General features: G+C 43.3%; 2 protein-coding genes across 2 annotated transcripts in view; both read right to left on the bottom strand.

Moving 5' to 3' along the window:
* The window catches only part of LOC125446370 (zinc finger protein 271-like), a 94,416-nt gene extending 83,081 nt beyond the window's left edge, over positions 1-11,335 (bottom strand). The window contains exons 1-2 of the mRNA XM_059639654.1: positions 11,276-11,335; positions 2,925-3,299 (exon numbers count right to left, since the gene is read on the bottom strand). The gene's annotated coding sequence lies outside the window, so the exon portion shown is untranslated. The remainder of the gene's footprint in view (positions 1-2,924; positions 3,300-11,275) is intronic.
* On the bottom strand, positions 1,237-20,248 carry LOC125467702 (zinc finger protein 239-like). Its single transcript, XM_059639406.1, is given in 5 exon segments — positions 1,237-2,471; positions 2,640-2,769; positions 15,966-16,154; positions 18,707-18,843; positions 20,178-20,248. Coding segments are annotated over 5 exon segments (1,161 nt in total). The 3' UTR covers positions 1,237-1,837.
* Positions 20,249-21,443: the final 1,195 nt, after the last annotated feature.

Here is a 21,443-nt window from a genome sequence, read left to right on the forward strand (position 1 = left end):
CCGTCCTCCCTGGACTGACCTATCCCCTCCCTACCTCCCCAACTATCCTCACCTCTGCTGGCTCCATCACCGCCTCCTTACTTGTCTGTCTCCTCTCCACCTATCTTCTCCTCTATCCATCTTCAATCCGCCTCCCCCTCTCTCCCTATTTATTTCAGAACCCTTTCCCCCTCCCCCATTTCTGATGAAGGGTCTAGGCCCGAAACGTCAGCTTTTCTGCTCCTAAGATGCTGCTTGTCCTGCTGTGTTCATCCAGCTCCACATTTTGTTATCTCAGATTCTCCAGCATCTGCAGTTCCTTTTATCTCTAGGGCAGAGAGTAATGTGGAGCTTATAATCAATGTCAATAAAAGAGATTATTTGACAATAATCGCACTGCTTTTAGATGCCCTGAAACCCGAAAAGGTGGTGCACACATAAATCACACTTCCTTGGGAAAATGTAATGTCTTCTGTGAACTGAAAATAATTAACCCATTGATGGAGAAAGTATCCCAGCTCACACAGAAGTATCCCAGCTCACACAGACATTGAACAGTGTATTTACAGGACACTGACAGTAGAATCCTGAGTATTTCACTGTGCTGACAAGTCGTGTCATTTAGGATAGATAAAGAAATTAATTTATTGGGAGTTATGAATCTGTATCAACCTAACAGTCAGCTTACATCAGACTTTGAACAAATCAAAATGACATACCACACCATTATTACACCAAGGTATCATAGGCTGAGGGAACACAGGTCTGTAGAGACTCACCACCACCACTCCCTCTTTCCCCGACAAATAACCTGATCTCAATGTGTCACACCGGAATACAGTGGGCTTCACCAGCTTCAAAATCTCCCCTTCCCCCACCGCATCTCAGAACCAGCCCAGTTCATCCCCTCCCCCCACTGCACCACACAACCAGCCCAGCTCTTCCCCTCCACCCACTGCATCCCAAAACCAGTCCAACCTGTCTCTGCCTCCCTAACCTGTTCTTCCTCTCACCCATCCCTTCCTCCCACCCCAAGCCGCACCTCCATTTCCTACCTACTAACCTCATCCCACCTCCTTGACCTGTCCGTCTTCCCTGGACTGACCTATCCCCTCCCTACCTCCCCACCTATACTCTCCTCTCCACCTATCTTCTTTTCTCTCCATCTTCGGTCCGCCTCCCCCTCTCTCCCTATTTATTCCAGTTCCCTCACCCCATCCCCCTCTCTGATGAAGGGTCTAGGCCCGAAACGTCAGCTTTTGTGCTCCTGAGATGCTGCTTGGCCTGCTGTGTTCATCCAGCTTCACACTTTATTATCTTGGGTCTACCCAACCTCACTTCATAGCTAAAGTTGCCCAGAGCAGGTAACATCCCGATAAACATATATCAACACTGAAATAAAAACCCAGTCTTTCTCATGCAATTTTCGATCACACCAATTGTTAATCATAATTCAGTCAAGGTTCATTCATTACATTTACTTTCACCTGTTTCATTGATGTTAAAATGACTTTCTTGATGTGGTTAGTAAATGACATGAATGAAGTATGGAACTGGTTGTTGGACTAAAACTCTAATAGCTCCAGGCCTACATATCACACTGGAAGGGTTTGTCTCCCATATTGGTTCATTGATATTCCAGGAGGTCTGGGAATTATGTGAAAGCTTTTGTCTAGAATTTAAACTGACAGGGTTATTCCATTTGTGAGTGTGTTGCTGGATCCAGAGATACAAAGTGCCTGTGTGGAAACCTTGTCATTCACTTCACACCCAAATAGTTTCTCTCTGTGGATGCGCTGGTACATTAGGAGATCAGGACAGTGGGTGAAAGTCTCGTCATAATACTGAATATGAACAGTTATTCCATTGTGTGGATTCTCTTGTGTCGCAGGAAGCCTGATGATGTTAAGAATGACTTGTAACAAACCTCACACTGGAATGGTTTCTCCCTTGTGTGAATACGTTCATGTTTACGGAGATCTGATGAATGTGAGAATGATTTCTCACAAACATCCAACGTAAATAGTCTCTCCCCCCTGTGTATACTCTGATGGACCCGGAGCTGCATTGATTGTGTTAATGATTTGTTGCATGTCTTACACTTGAATGGTTACTCCCCTGTGTGAATGCGTTAGTGTATGCGGAGATTTGACAATGTTGAGAATGAATTCTTACAAATTAAGCACCTGAATGGTTTCTCCCCTGTATGAATGCGTTCATGTTTACGGAGATCAGACACTGAAGAAAATGATCTGTCACACATCTCACACGTGAATGGTTTCTCCCCAGTGTGAATACGTTGGTGTTTACGGAGATCTGATGGTGATAAGAACGATTTGTTGCACTGCTCACACCTGAATGCTTTCTGCCCAGTGTGAATACGTTGATGTTTGCGAAGATCTGATGACATCGAGAATGATTTGTTGCACACCTTGCAAGTGAATGGTTTCTCCCCTGTGTGAACATGTTGGTGTGCACGGAGGTGTGATAATGTATAGAATGATTTGTCACACCCATCACATGTGAATGGTTTCTCTGCTGCATGAATGCGTTGGTCTGCACAGAGGTATTGTAATGTTAAGAATGATTTATCGCACACCTCACATGTAAATGATTTATCTCCTATGTGAACACGTTGGTGCATACGGAGGTTTGTTAATGTTGAGAAAGATTTATTGCACACCTCACATGTGAATGGCTTCTCCAATATGTGAATGGACCTGTGTTTTACCAGGCCTGATAATTGGGAAAAGCCCTTTTTGCACACCTCACATTCAAACAGCTTCTCTCCTGTGTGGACACGTCAATGAGTTTCAAATCTGGATGGATGTGCAAAGGCTCGATTACACACCTCACACTTAATTGGTTTATCTCCCATGTAGCCGCTCTCTGTTAACAGATGCACTTTGAGAGAGAGGGTACCTTAAAGAGCTCTGCTCACATACCTCACACTTGAATGACTTCTTCCCTGTAGGAATGAGTCAGCGGTTCACGAGTCTTGATGAATGATTGAAGCTCATACTACACTGGGAGAAACTCACACTTCTTCCAAGTTTCACCCTGACCAATCAGTTACAGGCGAACCTTCAGAAAGGCTGGTTCCAGTGGAACTGCTGACCAATTTCAGATCTGATGATATGTCAAAGCTCCCCTGACTCGACTGATTTTCAGATGATGGTTTCGCTGCCGAACCTTCTCTGTGTTGAGCAATGCTGTGAAGGGCCTGGATATCTTCCCACAGTTGTGCAGTTGTTCCTTTGGTGATGATCAGGATCTATTTGAGATGTCTGTATTCTCTGGTGTTGTACAGTGCAATCCTTCTGTAAAACAGGGAAAGGAAACTTTGATGGCTGTAATTCTTACTCCTCAATTGATTAAATGAACTCCTCAGTGTTTTTTTGTTTATCTTTGCACAGCCAACATTTACTGCCCATTCCTAATTGCATTGAGAAGGGTGTAGTGATCCATCTTCTTGAAATGCTGAAGTCAATGTGGATATTGTCCACCTTTCATGCTGCTGAGGTGCTGGGGTAGTAAGTGGGTAAGGGCTGTTCAAGGATATTGACCCAGTGACAATGAAGCAATATTAATATAGTCCTAACTCAAGAGAGTGCATGGCTTGAGGGGAACCTCAAAGTGTCTCATGTATCTTTTGCCCTCATCCTTGTAGAGTTGGTGGCTGTGGATTTATAAGTTGCTTTCAAAGCAGTGATGGCCTGCTGCAGTGTGTCTTACAGATGGGTCACATTGCTGCCAGTGTTTTGAGGGCGGAGAAAGTTGATGTTCAAGGTTTTGAGAAGGTGTCAAACTTTCTGTTCAGTAAAAGGCTGTTCCACAATTTGCTATTCCCCTGTGAGAGAATATTAGATGCAATCTCTTTATTTTTCCTCACTTGAATGTTCCTGTTTCCTGCGGGGATACTGGATAGTGATCAGGAGGAGACAATGTGGCAACTTTCTTGCCTGCATCAAGACACTCATCTTCCCAAGCACCATGGTGGCAATGGTTAGCATTGGGTAGAACATAAATCGGGCAACCAAATCACCATGAGATCGTGGAAAGTTGGTGAAAACCTGGTTTATCCTTAGAGTAAGCCTTCAACGTTTCAAAAATCAAAGAGATATGTTTATTCAATGGAGATTTTAAGATTTCTCCACACGTTTTCCGAAGCTATTTGAAGAAAGCATACTGAGCAGAAAGTAGTGCTAGTAGCTGAGTAAAATACTGCTTTCTTGTGGCTGCTAAAGGCTTTATCCTGGGAAATTAGATACACTGCGCTCACATAGACTGTAAATCCCAAGTTCAGCTATCAGCCACAGCAACTGAGCAAAACTGTCAAAAACCTTTTGGAAAGGCTGAGGCCTTCAGGTAATGTCTTTTAAAATGGCATTTGATGGTCCTGTGTCTTTAAGAGACATCTGTTCGGCGCTGTTTCTCTTGCAGAGGGGATTATCGCAGTGCTACTGGAATGTCTCCTTCAGGCAGACAATTGGTAAACAGAGTTCTCTCTGGGTGTTTTGTTTTAAAATGAGTCAAAAGAATCATGAGTGAGCAGGATCAGGACTCACGCAGACCCAGGGAGGCATTTAGTTTTGCTTTCTGCAAACTGCTGAGCTAAAAACTTGAGTTCTCTGCTGCTAGAATCTTAGACAGCGAGGTTCCTCCAAAAAATCAAAATGTCCATAGAATTACAGTGAGAAATGGGTTATTTGTCCAAATGATCCCTTTAGTGTTTATGCTTCAAATGAACCTCTCTCGTCCCAATTCCTCTCACCATAAAAGTATATCCTTCTGTTCCTTTCTCCCTCTTCTGTTTATCCAGTTTCCCTTTAAAGTCATCTCTCCTGTTCACCTTAACCACTCCAAGTTGTGAGTGTGAATTTAATTCATTTTTGAATTTGTGAAATAGAATCAAAGTAAAAACATGAAAACATTCAGCTCGGCATAAAACTCTGACTATTATTCCTCATGGAAGAGAACCCATGACAAATGCCTGGTCTGTTCTGTATGTGACTCCAGTCTCACAACATGACTGACACCAAACTGCCTTCTGAAGTGGTCAGCAAATAATGATAAACAATCACATCAAAGTCCATTAGTAAGAAAAAACTTGGAGATAGCGGGACAATCCTGACATTGTGTCAGAATAAGATGAAAGTGATCTCAGTATAGATTTCGCTGGGAAGTTTGTCTTAACAAGGTTCGAGGACAAGTCTCCAAGTGAGGAGAGCTGCCCCACAACCGGTCAAGTAATAGTGATACTCACCAAAACATATCAATCTAGAAATATTCCAGGGGAATCCCATTAGCAGGTGGGGAAGTACTCAATATTGACTCCACTGACTCTCACTGGTTAAGGTCAAACAAGTTCTAGACAACTACCATTTCCTCCCAACTAATCAATGAGTAATCTATCATCATGAGGGAAACAGACATGTAGGGACTAGGGAAATGGACAGATTCCAAAACAGATCCACAAATCATGAGGTACAATGAGCCATCAGCAGCAGCAGGATTGTATTCCACCAAAATCTCAATAGCCCTCATTCCATGGTTATCATCAAACCAGTGGATAGACATGTCAGAAGCAACACTGAGGATACTTTAGAGTCCGGTTTGAACCTAACAAATGTACTACAGAAAAATATATGTGAGCTAAAGACCAAGAGTAGCATAAGAACATAAGAACTAGGAGCAGGAGTAGGCCATCTGGCCCCTCAAGCTTGCCCTGCCATTTAATAAGATCATGGCTGATCTTTTTGAGACTGAGCTCCACTTACCCGACCACTCACTGTTACCCTTAATTCTTCTACTGTTCAAAAATTTATCTAACCTTGCCTTAAAAACATTCAGTGAGGTAGCTTCAACTGCTTCACTGGGCAGGGAATTCCACAGATTGACAACCCTTTGGGTGAAGAAGTTCCTCCAGACCTCAGTTCTACATCTGTGTCCCTTTATTTTGAGGCAATGCCCTCTAGTTCTAGTTTCACCTGCTAGCGGAAACAACCTCCCTGCGTCCACCTTATCTATTCCCTTCATAATCTTATATGTTTCTATAAGATCTCCCCTCATTCTTCTGAATTCCAATGAGTATAATCCCAGTCTACTCAGTGTCTCCTCATAATCCAACCCTCTCAACTCTGGAATCAACTGAGTGAATATCCTCTGCACCCCTTCCAGTGCTAGTATATCTCTTCTCAAGTAAGGAGACCAAAACTGCACACAGTTTTCTGGATGTGGCCTCACCAGGACCCTATACAGCTGCAGCATAGCCTCCCTATTTTTAAAATCCATCCCTCTGGAATGGCAGACAAAATTCCATTTGCCTTTTTAATTACCTGCTGCACCTGCAATCCTACTTTTAGCGATTCATGCACAAGGACACTCAAGACCCTCTGCACAGCAGCGTGCTGCAATTTTTTACCATTTAAAGCATAGTCCATTTTCCTGTTATTCCTACAAAACTGGATGACCTCACACTAATTAACATTGTACTCCATCTGCCAGACCTTTGCCCACTCACTTAGACTATCTATATCCCTCTGCAGACTTCCAGTGTCTTCTGCACACTTTGCTCTACCATTTACCTTAGTGCCATCTGCAAATTTTGACACACCACACTTAGTCCCCAACTCCAAATCATCTGTGTAAATTGTAAACAATTGTGGTCCTAACACTGATCCCTGAGGCACACCACTAGCCACTGACCGCCAACCAGAAAAACTCCCATTCACCCCTACTCTTTGCTTACTACAGGTCAACCAATCTTCTATCCATGCCAATACATTACCTGTAATTTCATGGAACTTTATCTCATTTAGCAGCCTTTGGTGTGGCACCTTGTCAAATGCCTTCTAGAAATCCAGATACACCACATCCGCAGGTTCCCCACTATCCACCATGCAATTTCCTCAAAGAATTCCACCAAATTAGTTAAACATGACCTATCCTTCATGAACCCATGTTGGGTGTTCCCAGTGGGACAATTTATATCCAGATGTCTTGCTATTTCTTCCTTAATGATAGATTCAAGCATTTTCCCCACTACTGAAGTTAGGCTAACTTGCCTCTCGTTACCTACTTTTTGCCTGCTTCCTTTTTTTAAACAGTGGCGTCACATTGGCTGTTTTCCAATCTGCGGGAACCACCCCAGAGTCCAGTGAATTTTGGTAAATAATTACTAGTGCATTTGCTATTTCGCCCATCACCTCTTTTAGTACCGTGGGATGCATTTCATCACAGCCAGGAGACTTGTCCAACTTTAGCCCCATTAGCTTGCCCAGCATTGCCTCCTCAGTGATAATGATAGTTTCTAGGTCCTCACCTGCTATAACCTTCTTGCCATTAGCTTTCGGCAGTTATTTGTGTCTTCCACTGTGAAGACCGACACAAAATAACTGTTTAATGTCACGGCTATTTCCTCATTCCCAGTTATTAAATTGGTCTTCTCATCCCCTAAAGGACCAATGTTTACCTTTGCCACTCTTCCACAATTTACATATTTATAGAAACTTTTGCTGCCTAATTTTATATTCTGAGCTAGTTTACTCCCATAATCTGTCTTACTTTTCTTTATAACTTTTTTTGTGGCTTTCTGTTGGCCTTTAAAGATTTCCCAGTCTATTAGTTTCCCACTACTCTTTGCTTTTTTGTATGTGTTTTTTTTCAATCTGATACTTTCCTTTAATTCGTTAGACATCCATGGCTGGCTCTCTCTTTTCCTACAGTTCTTCCTTATCACTGGAATATACTTCTGCTGAGCACTGTGAAAAATCGTTTTGAAAGTCCTCCACTGTTCCTCAATTGACCCACCATAAAATTTTTGCTCCCACTCTACCTTAGCTAACTCCTCCCTCATTCCTTCATTGTCTCCTTTGTTTAAGCACAGGACATAGGTACTGGAACCTTCTCATGCTCCAGCTGTATTTTAAATTCGATCATATTGTAATCACTCCTTCCGACAGGATCCTTAACTATGAGATCATTAATTATTCCTGTCTCATTAGATTCCCTACAGTGTGGAAACAGGCCATTCGGCCCAATAAGCCCAGACCGCCCCTTGATGCATCCCACCCAGACCCATCCCCCCATAACCCATACACCCCTGAACACGATGGGCAATTTAGCATGTCCAATCCACCTAGCCTGCACATCTTTGGACTGTGGGAGGAAACCGGAGCACCTGGAGGAAACCCATACAGACACGGGGAGAATGTGCAAACTCCACACAGACAGTTGTCCAAGGCTGGAATTGAATCCGGGTCCCTGGTGCTGTGAGGCTGCAGTGCTAACCACTGAGCCACCGGGCGAGATCGAGGATAGCTTGCTCCCTCGCAGGTTCCATTACATATTGTTCAAGGAAATTATCGCAGATGCATTCTATGAACCCCTCCTCAAGACTGCCATGACCAACCAGATTTGGCCAATCAATATATAGATTAAAATCCCCCATGATAATTGCTGTACCATTTTTACATGCATTATCTATTTCTATGTTTATTGCCTGCCCCATCACGATGTCATTATTTGGTGGCCTATAGACCACACCTATCAATGGATTCAGCGTTTTGTTCAGTAATACCTGTCTCATCTCTCACGACCGACCTGATATCATCTTAAAAATCAGAGTACACCACCTCCCTTACCTTCCTGTCCGTCCTTCCAAACAGTTTGATACCCCTGGATATTTAACTCCCAGTCATGACCATCCTGTAACCATGTCTCTGTAATGGCCACTAAATTATACCCATTTGCTATGATTTGTGCTGTCAACTCATCCACCTTGTTTCGAATGCTCTGAGTGTTCAGATAAAGTGCCCTTATGCCAGTTTTTGCACCTTCTTTTTGGGTCCTATTACCTCCATTACTAACAGCTCTGGAGTTCTCCTTCCCTTTAACATATTTTTCCTAATTTTTAATGGAGTTGAAGTTTCTGCAAACTTGCTGCTTTGCCTTACATTAATTGTTATTCTCCCTCTATGCTCACTTCTCCCTTTCCCGCTACTTACTAGTTTAAAATCCTATTATCCACCCCATTTACCCTTTTTGCCAGAACACTGGACCCGACCCTATTCAGGTGAAGTCCATCCCAGCAGTATAGCTCCCTCCTGTCCCAGAACTGATGCCAGTGCCCCACAGAAAGGAAACCCTCTTACCCACACCACTTTTTCAGCCACGTGTTTACTTCCCTGATCCTTGCCTCCCTATGCCAATTTGCACGTGGCTCGGGCAGCAATCCAGAGATTATGACCCTTGAAGACCTGTTTTTTAATTTTGTTCCTAGCTTTTCATAATCCCGAAACAGGTCTTTTTTCCTAGTCCTGCCTATGTTGCTGGTACCTACGTGGACCACAAAAACTGGATTCTCCCCCTCCCCTCTCAAGTATCCTCTCAAGCCAGTCAGAGATGTCTTGCACCCTGGCACCAGGCAGGCAGCACACCATGCGGGATTCTGTATGCTGCTTGCAAAGGATACTGTCTATTCTCCTGATAATGGAATCCCCTACAAATATAATCTGTCTTTTTGCTCCCCGCTATTGAATGGCCTCCTGGACCATGGTGCCATGGTCAGTTGACTCATCCTTCCTGCAGCCCTGTTCCTCATCCACGCAGAGACTAAGTGCCTCATACCTATGGGACAATGTCAAGGGTTGCAGCTCCTGTGTTCCTGAGTGCAGGGTCCCTCTAGCTGCCTCACTTGCAGTCACACATTGCTGTCCCTGCTGCCGACTGAATTAACATCAGCTAAGCTACCAGGTGTGACTGCCTCCTGGAATTTCTCCCGCTCCTGGATGTGCTGCAGTGTTTGGACTTAGGATTCCAGCTCACTCCAGTTAACTCCCAAATTTATTGGGTGGAAGCTCACCTTCCCAGGCTGGCCTTGCGCTTTCTCCTGGACTCCCACCGCTGAAACAACTGAAAGGCTGCTGGTAATAAATACAGCAAAACAACCCCACAGGAACAGAACTGAGCAAAGCTACAAGTCTTGCCACATCTTGTTGAGAATTGTTGAGAGTTGAATAACAGGAGAAGGTGATCTCATGAGCAATTTCATTCATTGTCACTTTGGAGCCCAGCAAACAGGAATGAGATAAAATGTGAAAGTCTCTTCCAGCAAAATATTAGAAGGATAATCAAACCCCAGCCTCCTACTGAGGTGCTGGGAGAATCTATAACCTCGAACACACTAATTCTTGAAAAGGCCCAAGTCAGAAATGTTTTGTAAAGTGACATTTATAAAATTATTTTAAATCTTATTACTGCCTGAACAATAAACAGAGTATCCTGTACTAATCGGATGTTGGGTGATGTAGAAATCTGCTCGGCATCAGCTCCAGTGGTTTGGTTATCATGGGGATCACTTGGGACTTGCTGAGCAAGATGCAAAACTGTTGTAAAGCAAAGAATTGTGGATGCTCAAGATCTGAAACAAAAACAAATTGCTCAAGAAACTCAGTAGCTCCAGCAGCATCTGCAGTTGGAAACAGTTTTAACATTTTGAGTCCAGAGATACTTCTATAATTGGTCCATTATTTGCCTAGTAGCTATGTTTGTTGATTTGTTAGAGTAAACGTCTTGTAAAATCTTGTTGGGTAATCCTTTTCATTGTTCAATGGGAATTTAAATCTCTTTAGAAGTTAGCAATCTCGTTGGGATTTGAGCAATTCCTCAGTCAACACCATTAATGAGCAGATTATCGGTCATTATCACAGCTTTTGTGGCAGATTGTAGTGCACACACTGGCTACTAAGTTTCTAACATTAGAAAAACACTTTTGGATATGTGGTGGTTGTGACTGCCTATATATAATTGCAAACTTTCTGTGTTACCTTTTCTGGGGAGATTACAGAGTGAGGGCAGTGGGAGATTTTGGAAGGATTTGAGAAGACAGGCAACATCCAGATCTCAAAACACAGAGAGAACAGACCATTCACTATCCAAAAAATAATAACCAGCTCCTAGTACACTCAGAACGCAACCAGAGGAAATCAGTAAGAATCCTCAGACACTCTGCACCTGCCAAACCTTGCCTTCGCGTGTGCAGGAATAAACTATCAACAAACTCAGGCTGAAAATCAGGAGGGAAATGCTTCCAACAAACACACTCAATATTCAACACACAGCTCCAGTCAAACAGTTCAGCACAAAGCACCGAGTAAACAGCTCTCTCAGCTGGATCTTCTCACAGCATAAGGGACATTTCCACCCCTGATTACCCACAGGACAGTCAGACTGCCTGAAGATTGGTGTGGATATTATGGGATACAATTTGTATAAAAGCTGCTCCTTCACTCACCATCTCCTCACTTGGTTTTCAGTCCCTATAGGAAATGAACCAGCTCTGGAAGAGGAAGAGGAGAGAATGGGCAGAGTGGGTGGGCTCTCTGATTGACGTCTCTCACAGTCAATCCAAATATTTCTGCAGCAACATGAGTTTCCTGAAGCTTAGGAAACTGGTGAAGCTGATGAGAGAGTGAGAGACAAAGCAGAGGCAGGAGGAGAAGAAACATATACAAAAATAGACAGAAAGGCAGGTTGCGAAAGAAATACAGTTTATAAAGAGATATGGATAGGTTTAGTAAGTGGGCAAAGGTTGGCAAATGAGACATAATTTGACAAAATGAGAAGTTGTTCATTTTGGAGGGGAGAATAAAATAACAGAATATTATTTAATTGGAGGTAAACTGCAGAAACCTGCAACACAAAGGGAGTTGTATATTGAACACAGAGAGCTAGAATTCTGGTACAGCAGATAATCAGGGAGGCTAATGGAATGTTAACCCTAATTTCAAGACAGTTAGAGTATAAGGATAGGAAAATCTCACTGTGACTTTACAATGTGCTGGTGAGACCACAGCTGGACTACTGTGAGCAGTTTTGTCCCCCTTATTTAAGAAAATATATTATTTCATTGCACGTAGTTCAGAGAAGGTTCACGCAGATGATCCTTGGTATGGGGGAGTTATTTTATGGGAAAAGTTAAACGAATTGGGACGCATTGTAATTTAGAAGAATGAGAGGTGATCTTATTGAAACATACAGGCATCTTCAAAGGCTTAACATGGTAAATACTAAGAGGATGTTTTCCCTTATGGAAGAGTATCAGAGTGCATCATCTCAGAATAAACAAGCACCAATTTACAACTGAGATGGGGAGGAATTTCTTCTTGAAGAGGGTTATATGTCTTTAGAACTCCTTGCTACAGAGAACTGTGGAGGCAGAGTCCTTGTGTATGTTGAAGGCAAAGATGGATTCATGGTCAATCGGGGAATCAAAGGTTACAGTCAAATCAGCCACGATCCTATAGAATAGCAGAGCAGGATCAACAGGCCAAATGGCCTACTGCTGTTCTGACTTCTTCTGGTTTTAGAGAAGAGACTGAGGAATGCTGTAGACCTCGCACTTAGAGAGCTTTTCCGTGACTCCTGCTGCAGTCTTTCCAATCAAAGGTTACCTCTTTATGTAATAATGATGCAGGAGATCTAAAGTTGTTGATATGAAATAAAATGCCATATCGATTTGAAAGGAAGAGTAACACTCAACTCCAGTTAGATGTGCCAATCAAAATACCATTCAAGATGTCAAGCATATCTTCAATGCAACATTTTCCTCCACTGAAGCTATAAGGTGTCTCTTCCACAGCAAGTTTCCATTCAGTTCATGTCTGAGGTCTTTGTTGCATTGCAATACAGAGAAAGGATGAAGTTTAAACCTTGGATGCATTGGTCTGGACAGTGAGAGGACACAATAAGACCATGTGATGGACAATGAGAGCCATAACATTTTATTGAGTACTAATTTGAGGACGTTCTTTCGTGCTTTTCAGCAGCCTATAGGGCATCAATGTCAATGGTACAAAGCAGTGCTGGCAGATCCTCTGGTGAATCTTGTTCAATAGAACTGAGTTGTGTGAAGTCACTTTTCTGTAATTCTTCTGATGCTGCAGAGGACAGTATCTCCTGAGAAATCTGTAGATTGTAACGTTAAATTTGCTGTGTCAGCTGAAATTAGAAAACATATCTGAGCCTGCTATTATGAAAGGTCAATCTGTTGGATGGCACATAGTCATTAGAAGATCACTAGACATTGTCCTAGTGTATTTTTTAAACAGATAACTGTGTTTCAATTAAGTGTTGCAACTGAGTCGGTGATGAACTGAACAAGTAATGTCAGAACAAATTACTGCAGATCCAATGAAAATAATAAATGCCAGAGATCACAGTGGCTCAGACAGCATCCATGGTGACAGAACAAGTTAACGTTTCGAGTCTGGATGTCTGTTCATCGGAGTTCAAAAGTGTTTGGAAGGGACAACATTTATGCTACAGTTTGGGTGGGGGGTGGGGTGGTGCAAGAGGTAGTGGATGCAGAGTGCTGGCGGAGAAAAAATGTTGACAGTTCAGATTACATGATCGGAATGTGAGAACGGCAGAACAATGTTGTGTCTCCTGCCAGACTTGAAAGGATGGTAAGTGAGATGTGGGGAGGGGAGGACATGATAACAAGCTGAAAGATCATTATAACAAGCTCAAAGAAAAGGAAGAAATGTTCACAGTTTAAAGCTGTTGAACTGAATATTAAGTCCAGAAGGCTGTAAAGTGCCTAGTTTGATGAAGAGATGTTGTTCCTCCAGTTTGGTCTGTGATTCATTAGAACATGCAGCAGGCTGAGGACATACAGAGGGGCATGCAAGCAGGGTGCTATGTTAAAATAACTAGCAATGTGAAGGTCAGGGTAATGTTTGCTCACAGACTGGAGGTGATCCACAAAGCGGTCACAGTTCCTTCCTGCATCCAAGGGTCGAAACAGTCTTTCCAGGTGAAGCTTTTCACCTGTACCTCCTCCAATCTTGTGTATTGTATTTGTTGTACCCAATTGTACATTGGAGAAATGAAATGCAGACTGGGTCACCACTTCGCAGAATACCTCCAGTCTGTGCACAAGCTTGATCCTGACCTTCGTGTAGCTGGTCATTTTGACACAGCATCCTGCTTGCATGCCCACGTGCCTGTCCTAGGCATGCTACGGTGTTCCAGTGAATCATAGAACAAACAAGTGAAACAACATCTCCTAGCTTTCCTGCTCCTCTGATGCTGCCTGGCCTGCTGTGTTCCTCCAGCTCCACACTGTGATATCTCAGATTCCAGCATCGGCAGTTCTTACTAACAGTTCTTACACCCATTAACCTTCCCCACCTCCCCACAGCCAAACTATAGTATAAATACTGTCCCCACCATGCTTCACTTCAGCTCTGATGAAGAGTCTAGACTTTAAACGTTAGCTTGCTCTCTTCCCATGGATGCTGTCTGACCCACTGTGATCTCAAGCATTTGTTATTTTCTAATAACATTGTATGTGTGGGACAACCGACATTAAAATCAAACAGTGCGTCAGAAGACCCTTCCTGAATGCTCCAGATCCAAAATGTCAACTTTCCTGCTCCTCTGATGCTGCCTGGCCTGCTGTATTCCTCCAGATCCACACCATGTTTTCTATAACAGTGCAGTAGATGTGGGTTGACAATTTGTCAGAAAAAAAACCAAAGTTAAGGAAAGTATGAATTAGAATGGGAGAAGTGGTATAGTGGGTTAGGATGTGAAAGTGAGCAGTGTGCTGTGCAACCCAGTGTGCCTTGCTCCCGAATGGCATGGAGCCAAAGGTCAAACCACTCAATGAACCAAAGCTGACAGGGAATGTGGATTCTGAGAGTGAGGCTTATCTCTATACTGTAGAAGGAGTATGGGAAAATTAGGGCTACGTGCAAGTAGGCATACACCCAGAGGGTGTGGACAGCTCAGGCTTGGTGGTGAAAGGGGAAATAAGACCGGGTGTGAAGCTGCCCTCAACTCTGAATGCCCAGAAGGCTGATCTGGCAGTAACAGCCCTTGTGTTCACTCCACTCACAGGAATTTCCCATGCCCTGTTCAAGTACCTGGCCTCTGGCTATATGGGGCCAGGGAAAGTTCTCATAATGTATACTTTGAATGATTTTGGAGATGTTCAACGAGAACCTTACGTAAAAGCTCACACATAAGCTGCTCTATGCTCTATGTTCTATGAAGTCTGGTGGAAGGGCAATAATAGAGCTGATGGATTGGCCAGAGAGGAGCTGACAGGGGTAATCCATGGGATCCCAGTGATTCAGGGACAGTGGAAGCCATAATGAGTGAGGATGGAGCAATGTTCATGTCCTTCCCCGGACTCTGATAGAGGTCCAGCACAAAAACCCAGTTTTAAAAGGTATCGTTGAGAGAAAGCAGGGAGAGAAATGATTTGAAAGGACCCTAGCAGCCTAGTGATTTAGCAGTGAAGAAAAGTGTGCTATTCAAAGGGAACAAGAGGCTGGTGTCTGAGGGTTACCAATAGGATTTCATGTATTCAGCCCATGGAGGCCTCAGGGCAGGATGGCCAGGAAGTGAGGGAACCTGGGATTATATTAGACAGGTGGTATGGGGCTTAGGAATGTGGATGTGGAGGCCCATGTGAAAGGATATTTGGACTGTCGCCAGAATAAAACAGAACAGGAAAATCGTGTTGGGAGTTACCAGACAGCTGGAAGGGCCGTGTTGGTCTATACAGATCAACTTTATTGGTCTTTTGTCTGTGACTTAAAGAGGGAACAAGTATTACCTGCTTCCAGGAGATAATCTCACAAAATGGCTGGGAGGATTTCCCCAGTAGGTTAGACTCAGCTGTGTGGATCCTGGTAAAGGAAATGTTTTCAAGTGGGATTCGCCTGAAGTAATGGAATGAGATCAGGGAAGTTATTTTACAGGACAGGTAATGCAAACCACCTGTTGAGGACAGAGGGTAAATGGCATGTATCCCATATTGTGCTAATTTTTTGAGAATAGTGGAGCACATGAACAAGGACCATTACAATGAGCCTACAGAACAATCTTGTGGGTCAACCTTAGAAATAGGATGATTTGTTTCCACGGCCCGCATGAATATATGGGGACAGATATTGATGTGGACCGATTACTCTGATGAGTGAGTAACAGGCTGCTGCAGAGCCCTTCACGCCTCCTGACACTGACATTGTACGCCAACAGCAGTTGACACAGAGATGAACAAACATCAATTTTCTCATGATCTATGGCTATGGCTGTAGCGATTGTACAGACAAGAAGCCGGTGACATTGGGAACAGACACTAGTCAAATAAAGTGTTGCTGATGCCAATAGAAACACAGAAGTGTGATATTGGGGACCAGGTGATAGAACTATGCAAGGGGTGGGAGTGCTTAAGCCCTTTTATTATATTATCCCTGACTAAGGAAGTCAGAGATAGCAGAAAAGCAAAAGAAAAAGCATATAATGTGGTGAAGAGCAGTGGGAAACCAGAGGACTGGGAAGCTTACAAAGACCAACAGAGGGCAACAGGAAGAGAAATAAGGAGGGAGAAGATTAAATAGGAGGGTAAGCTAGCCAGTGATGTAAATGAAGACTGTAAGAGTTTCTTTAGATATATAAAGGGCAAAAGAGAGGCAAAAGTGGACATTGAACCACTGGAAAATGATAGTGGAGAGATGGTAGTGGGGAACAAGGAAATGGCCGAGGAACTGAATAATTACTTTGCATCAGTCTTCATGGTGGAAGACACGAGTAATATCCTGAAACTTCAAGAGAGTCAGGAAGCAGAACTGAGTATGGTGGCCATCACCAAGAAAAAGGTGCTAGTAAAACTGACTAGTCTGAAGGTGGACAAATTAACCTGGACCAGATGGACTACACCCCAGGATTCTAAAGGAAATAACTGAAGAGATAGTGGAAGCATTAGTGGTGATCTTTCAGGAATCACTAGAGTCAGGAAGGGTCCTAGAAGACTGGAAAATCGCAAACGTGATACCCCTGTTTAAAAAGGGAGTAAGGCAAGAGACAGAAAATTACGGGCTGATTAGCCTAACCTCAGTCATGGGTAAGATTTAGGAGTCTATTGTAAAGGATGAGATTGCTGAATATTTGGAAGGGTAAAGTAAAATAGGGCAAAGTCAGCATGGTTTCATCAAGGGGAGGTCATGCCTGACAAATTTGCTAGAATTCTTTGAGGAAGTAATGAGTAGGGTAGACGAAGGAGAGCCAATGGATGTTATCTACCTGGACTTCAAGAAGGCCTTTGATAAAGTGCCACACAGGAGGCTTCTGAGTAAGATAAGGGTGTTAGAGGCAAGGTGCTAGCATGGTTAGAAGATTGGCTGTCTGGCAGAAAGCAGAGAGTGGGGATAAAGGGTCTTTCTCAGGATGGCAGCCAGTGACAAGTAGTCTTCCGCAAGGGTCAGTGCTGGAACACAACTTTTCACTTTATACATTAATGATCTAGATGAAGGAACTGTGTGTATTCTTGCTAAGTTTGCAGACAATACAAAGATAGGTGGACGGGCAGGTAGAATTGAGGAGGTGGTAAGGCTGCAGAAGGATTTGGACAGGTTAGGAGAGTGAACAAAGAAGTGGCAGATGGAGTACAACATGGGAAAGTGAGAGGTCATGCACTTTGGTAAGAAGAATAAAAGCATGGACTATTTTCTAAATGGGGAGAAAATTCCGAAGTCTGAAGTGCAAATAGACTTGGGAGTTCTAGTCCAGGATTCTCTTAATGTAAACTTGCAGTTTGAGTCAGCAGTCAGGTTGGTAAATGCAATGTTGGCATTTATTTTGCGAGGGCTTGAATATAAAAGCAGGGATGAACTACCGAGGCTTTACAAGGCTCTGGTCAGGCCACATTTGGAGTATTGCATGCAGTTTTGGGCCCCATATTTCAGGTAGAACATACTGGCCCTGGAGCGGGTTCACAGGTGGTTCATCAGAATGGTCCCAGGAGTGGAAAGCTTAACGTATGAGGAACGTTTGAGGACTCTGGGACTATACTCATTGGAGTTTAGAAGGATGAGGGGCGATCTAATTGAAACTTACAGAATACTGAATGGCCTGGACAAAGTGGATGTTGGGAAGATGCTTCCATTGGTAGGAGAGTCCAGGACCCAAGGGCACAGCCTTAGAGTAAAGGGAAGACCTTTTAGAACGGAGATAAGGGGAAACTACTTCAGCCAGAGAGTGGTGGATCTATGGAATTCACTGCCACAGAAGGGTGTGGAGGCCAAGTCATTGAGTAGATTTAAGACTGACATAGTTACGTTTTTGATTATCAAGGGGATCAAGGGTAACGGGGTGAAAGCGGGAGAATGAGGTTGAGGAACTTAACAGCCATGATTGAATGGCGGAGCAGACCTGGTGGGCCGAATCACCTAATTTCTGCTCTTATGTCTTATAGGGGCCTGTATGGTATTGTGGACCAGGACATTCCCATAGTCAATGCTGTTCAACTGCCCGAGCATGTGAGTTGGTTCCACATTAACCAAATGAACAGGGTCCCTGTGTAAAACGTCAATGCAGGGTTGGGTGGAGGGAGCACCCTAACGAAACTGACTCCCTGATAAGCTAGTGATTTGGGATGAGAAGCATGCTCCCTCACAAGGTGGAGGTGAGGGGTTTGGGGTGGACTGGAAATCCACAATTACAATCCAATCCAGAGGACTGTCTGGAAGTGGAGATTGCCTCAGTGTTTCTGTGAACCTCTAAGTCTAAAACTTGTGTTGTTTACCAGTAGTCGATACATCAGTCGCTGAAGACTGCACAGTGGGGTCAACTGGGCTGCTTAGATGGATGGGGTATAAGAGATAGTACCTCAGGGCAAAAGCTAGCTAGCTCAAGGAAGGAGTTGTCTGACCAGTTACTGCAGGTTGGATGGAGCAGGCTGTTTCGGTCTGATCCTTGGACAAGTCCATGTAAACCGGGTCACCATCATCAGCAAACGGGTAAACCTGTGATGTATTACTATCATTGCGGCACTTGTCAGCAATTATTCTTTAATGAGCATAATTGTCAACCTAGGAAATTCATAACTGTGTCACTGGTCATGGGTTCTGTCAGTCCTTGTGCGGCTGATGAGCCTGACCTAAGAGCTGCATCTCCAACCGTACATGATTGTAGTATATCTTCCTTTGATAAAGAATTGGGAACGTCCTTTGGCTGGAACTGCCTTGGGTTAATGCTATTCTGAGTAATCCAACGGACCAGGGAGGGTTGAAATAAAAGCCCCAAAATCCTAACTCCCAGTGCAGATTAACTGATTGATCCTTCTATGTAACTCATGTTGTATTACAGAAGTTATCAATGCAAGTGCAGCTTAATGTTTTGATCTTTTCCTACTGTTTAACAAAGATTAAGGTTGAGGTTGTAGACTTGTTTGCCGAGCTGGTGTGTCTGATTGCACATGTTTTGTCACCCTGCTAGGTAACATTATCAGTGCGGCTCCAGTAACGCATTGGAGTTCTGTCCTACTTGTTATTTATATACCTCGGTTTGTTGGAATGTTTGGTACCACTTCCAGTTTTGTGGCAAAGAACTGAGGCATATAAATAACAAGTGGGACAGAGCTCCGACGCTTCACCAGAGGTGCACTGATGATATGACCTAGCAGGGTGACAAAACATCTGCAATCAAACAAACCAGCTCGGCGAGCAAGTCTGCAACCTCATCCACAACCCGAGCTATAAATCTTCTCAAAAACTTTAAAGATTAAGGTTAGAAACTGATTGAAGTGTTCACAACATTTGATGCTCTCTCATTGAATCATGTCGAGGTTTCACAGTAATGTGTACACAATGGAAAGGATAACTTTTGTTTGGATAGACTTAGAGCATATGGTGGCACTAGGGATGGCTAGTACCTCCACCTTCATCCTTGTTGCAACAGATATAACAGCAATATAACTCAGATCTGATGATGAAAACTGAACACATAACGTAAATATATCATCACATTGTTAAAATCTAGTCTCATCCTTGCCACCTGTGTGCCCTCTGAATGTTTGCTTTCTCCTTTCCCTTCCACTACATCTAGGTGCAATCCCTGGGTCTGTAACTGGGGTGGAGGGTACTGTCCTGTAGTGAAATCTTCTGGGTTTAGAATTTTGGTTGAGCAACCTGAGGGGCATTTGAGGCCCAAGGATACAGGCAGGCTGAGACTGTCCTGGCCAGAAACAGGTTTACATTACTCAGCTTGAATTCTCAGTTTGGGGACTACAGGCAGGGTGGAGAGAATGGACACCTATGGGAGAACCTGAATATGATGGCTATCCAGCTGGGTGTTGACTGGGACAATCCTGTCTCCTTGTGCACAGCTGGAACCGAACTTACACAAGGACACAGCTTTCAGGATGGTCTTGCAGTAATGAATAGTTTTGACAGGGCAGAGTAGGATCACTCATGTTTGATGTGGTCCACTTAAGCTTAATAGTCACCCAGGAAATGTTAGTGGATTAAAAATTTACCCTAACTCTTGGGTACTTCAATTATTGCTGCAGTACTATACACTGCTGAGTTTTTTTTTCAAAGCCTTTCATCTTACATACATTAGGATAATTCACAAGAAATATCAGTCAACCGAAAAAATAATGTTTTTTTCTATATGAGAAAAGTGTGCTGATTAGTTCACCACTGGACACTCATAGAAAGCGCACCAGCGAATAATGACTGATAGTTAATTGCCAAGCTTTGTTTAAATGTTGACTCTAATTGATTGAGAAATGAACTAGTGAAAGACTGTCACCTATGTTGTTTCATTGAAACAGGCACAGTGTGTGTATATGTGCTGTCTGCAAGGAACAGGATTTTGTGTATTAAAATAAATAGATTCCACTATCTCATGAAATTGTGATACACCGCTCATTTGACTGGGAATCCTAAATTAGTTGCTAGCATAATTTTTTGCACACTTGGAATTATATAGCAAATATTAGAAACATAGAAATTAGGAGCAGGGGTGGGAGATTCAGTTCTTCAGGACTATTCTGCCATTCAATATGATTATGGCTCATCATCCACTTTCTGTGGCAGAGAATTTCATAGGCTTAACAATCTCTGGTGAAGGAATGTCTCCTAATCTCAGTCTTAAATGGTAGTTCTGTAATCCCCAGGCATTAGGAACATCCTTCCTTTGTTTACCCATGATACAAGTGAATGGACTAGGCCATCCCAGCCAGGATTTTCTCAACCTTGATGTTCACCTTGGACAGCAAAATAGCCACTGGCTCTGACATAAAAATGGGACAGAGAAAGCTGTCCAGAATTGTATGATGCTGCCTGAAGATTGGAAACAGAATATTCTTATCTGTCAGCTTGTGCAAGGTGTTGAGAGTGGCCAGTGGTTGCAGAATTGTAGTTAGAGGAGCTAGTGTTCACTGACTGGATGAGAAAGAGGGACTTTGTGGAACAGTTTGACTTTGCATGGATTAACCGAGCTGAGACCGCTAGAGGGATCGATTGACAGCTTGATGCCTGAAATTAGTACTTTGCTTTTAAGCCAGTTGATAACCAATATCCAGCTTGTTCACGTTATTTAGGCCAAAGCACAGAGGGCTTGTTGGTAAAAAAAAAAATGACAACTCTTTTCAGGTCTGCCTG

Source organism: Stegostoma tigrinum, chromosome 34 (genome assembly GCF_030684315.1).
Source record: "Stegostoma tigrinum isolate sSteTig4 chromosome 34, sSteTig4.hap1, whole genome shotgun sequence".
NCBI classification, from domain to species: domain Eukaryota; kingdom Metazoa; phylum Chordata; class Chondrichthyes; order Orectolobiformes; family Stegostomatidae; genus Stegostoma; species Stegostoma tigrinum.